The sequence below is a fragment of the Tupaia chinensis genome, unplaced genomic scaffold (assembly GCF_000334495.1).
Source record: "Tupaia chinensis unplaced genomic scaffold, TupChi_1.0 Scaffold000214_1, whole genome shotgun sequence".
NCBI classification, from domain to species: Eukaryota; Metazoa; Chordata; class Mammalia; order Scandentia; family Tupaiidae; genus Tupaia; species Tupaia belangeri.
The window spans coordinates 1113655-1116109 of NW_006159689.1; the positions used below are offsets into that span (position 1 = coordinate 1113655).

General features: G+C 63.5%; 1 protein-coding gene across 1 annotated transcript in view; it reads left to right on the top strand.

The window, feature by feature from the left end:
* The window catches only part of GFPT2 (glutamine--fructose-6-phosphate transaminase 2), a 36244-nt gene that overhangs the window by 27300 nt on the left and 6489 nt on the right, over positions 1-2455 (top strand). Inside the window, exons 14-15 of the mRNA XM_006147449.3 lie at positions 1523-1680; positions 1873-1987. Coding sequence (XP_006147511.1) covers positions 1523-1680; positions 1873-1987 — 273 coding nt within the window. The remainder of the gene's footprint in view (positions 1-1522; positions 1681-1872; positions 1988-2455) is intronic.

Below are 2455 nucleotides of genomic sequence, written 5' to 3' on the forward strand. Positions count from 1 at the left end.
GGCTGAGGCCACTGCGGGGAGGGCACCGCAGAGCTGGGGTCGGCCAGAAATCCAAGCACGCTGGGTTTTTCCTTCCCCGGCTTCTACCTCCTCCTACCTTGCCAATCCCAGGGCTTTCAAAGGCTCATAAGTGTTGTTGGGTGTCATTTAGTAAATAAGAAAATCCTCAAATTCTGAGTCACGCAGAGGACTCGTCTCCGTGCCCACGCCAGGCAGCCAGCCGCCCCACAGGGCACAGGCCACGACTTAGGCACAGGGCCTTCTTGGAGCTCGGCCTCCTCGACTTCAGCTCCCCGGGCGTAGCCTGGTCCAGCTGCCAGGCACCCCGGGCAAGTGGTCTGTGACCCTGAGCCTGGAGTCCCCTTGAGCTGCAGGAGGGTTTTTGACACCTTTTAATTATGGACAATCCCAAACCTGCACAAAAGAAGAGTCCTGTAACGCACCGCCTCGCCGCGGCCGCTCTGAGCCGTCCACGCCACACCAGTCCCCCCTCTGCTGGGCGGCTTTGCAGCCATTGCACCCACAGACACTTCAGGGTGCGATGGCACCATCGTCACAGTGTCACGTGAGTGACGCGCACACAGCTAACTGGGCTCTTCGCATGCTGCTCTGCTGAGTCTGTAACGCCACTTCCGTGTTTGTGACAAGTTCCTTGCATGGATCCAGACGCCCCGCACCTGCTGACCCATCAGCCAGGGGCTGCCACGTTTACCCCGGGGCTCCTGCTCCCATCCGAGCGCTCGAATCCTTCATAGATCGGGGGAGCCGTCACAGGACAGAGGTGCCCTTGGTGTGAAAGTGCAGTGAGGCTCCGGACGCCAGGGCAGACGCGTTCGACCCTTCAATGAGGCTGGAGTTGGGGATCTGTACCAAACTAGGGGGTGGGGCTGATGAGGGTACCACCCCCGGCCACCTTCCCTCCTCCCGTCACCCACCATGGTCCTGGGCAGGTGCCATGTGGCACTCCGCGCTAAACCTGAAGTCTGAGCAGAGACAGGGAGGCCTGGGGCCTCCCGGGCAGCACCAGCCTGGGCTGTAGGGAAGCTCGACAGCACAGGCAGGAGTGGCGGCCGGGCTGACAGCCTCCCACACTGGGCGGGTTTGGGCGGGTGCGACTTCATGGCCTTGCTCACCTTCGCGCACTCCAGTTCGCAGCTGCAGACCTGAGCGACTGCTGTGCCCGAATGCACTGGGCACAGTCAACGGGGAGGCATTGGTTTCCTCGTCCCCGAGTCGCTCGTCCTCCTGGGGGAGTGGTGCCGTGGGTGGGTCTGACAGTTCGGTGGAACTGGGTTGAGAAAGCCCCTGCCCCATCGCGGCACCGAGGGCTCGGTGCTGAGGCGCAGTAGGAAAGGGCCGGCCGTGTGGCCATGTGCTCCTCTCTGCACGCGGGCCGGCTGGGTCGGGGACCCGTTCTGCTGGAAGAGCTGCGGTAAATGAGTGTGAGCGGGTGTGGGGGGAGGGACACAGAACCTAGCCGGCAGAGCCAGCCTCGCTGTGACTGAGGGACCCCGTGTGGCAGGCGAGACGGCAGACACCCTCCTGGCACTCCGCTACTGTAAGGACCGTGGTGCCCTGACCGTGGGCGTCACCAACACCGTGGGCAGCTCCATCTCCCGGGAGACCGACTGTGGCGTCCACATCAACGCAGGGCCCGAGATCGGCGTGGCCAGCACCAAGGTAGGAACGGCACTGCCAGGAAAGCCTGGGCAGGCAGGAGCCACACGGCCACATGGGGCCTCGGCCGAGGCCGCCGCCCCTCCCTCAGCAGCCTGCTCTGTCCTCCGTGGCTTTCCTGTCTGTCCCTGCTGTGCTCTGGCTCTCCGTGCAGCCCTGGGTGCGGGCCTCATGGCTGCCATGCCCTGCCTGCAGGCCTACACCAGTCAGTTCGTCTCGCTGGTGCTGTTCGGCCTGATGATGTCCGAAGACCGGGTCTCCCTGCAGACCAGGAGGCAGGAGATCATCCGCGGCCTGAAAGAGCTCCCCGGTATGTACCAGAGCTTAGAACCCAGAACCCGGCACCCGACTGCCGTTCCCACAGCCAGCATCCCCGCCACCCACCCCGTGATCTGGAGGTGCTGTCAGCCACCCCCTCCTTTGACACAGCGATTCACGTGTGACTGAGTACATCTCAGGGACACAACACAGTGATTCGGTGTGTGTACAACGCGGGTTACTCACCTCCATCCTGTCCCTTCGTTGTCACGAGACCTTTGAAGTCTCTGTCGCTTGGGAACACATAGCACGTCGCGGCTGCAGTCCCCTCGCTGTGCCCGGGAGCTCCGAACTCACTGTGTTTGTGCGTGGCCTAGAGCTGATCAAGGAAGTGCTGTCCCTGGACACGAAGATCCACGGCCTGGCCCTGGAGCTGTACACACAGAGGTCGCTGCTGGTGATGGGGCGGGGCTACCACTACGCCCCCTGCCTGGAAGGAGCCCTGGTGAGCCCCCGCCCG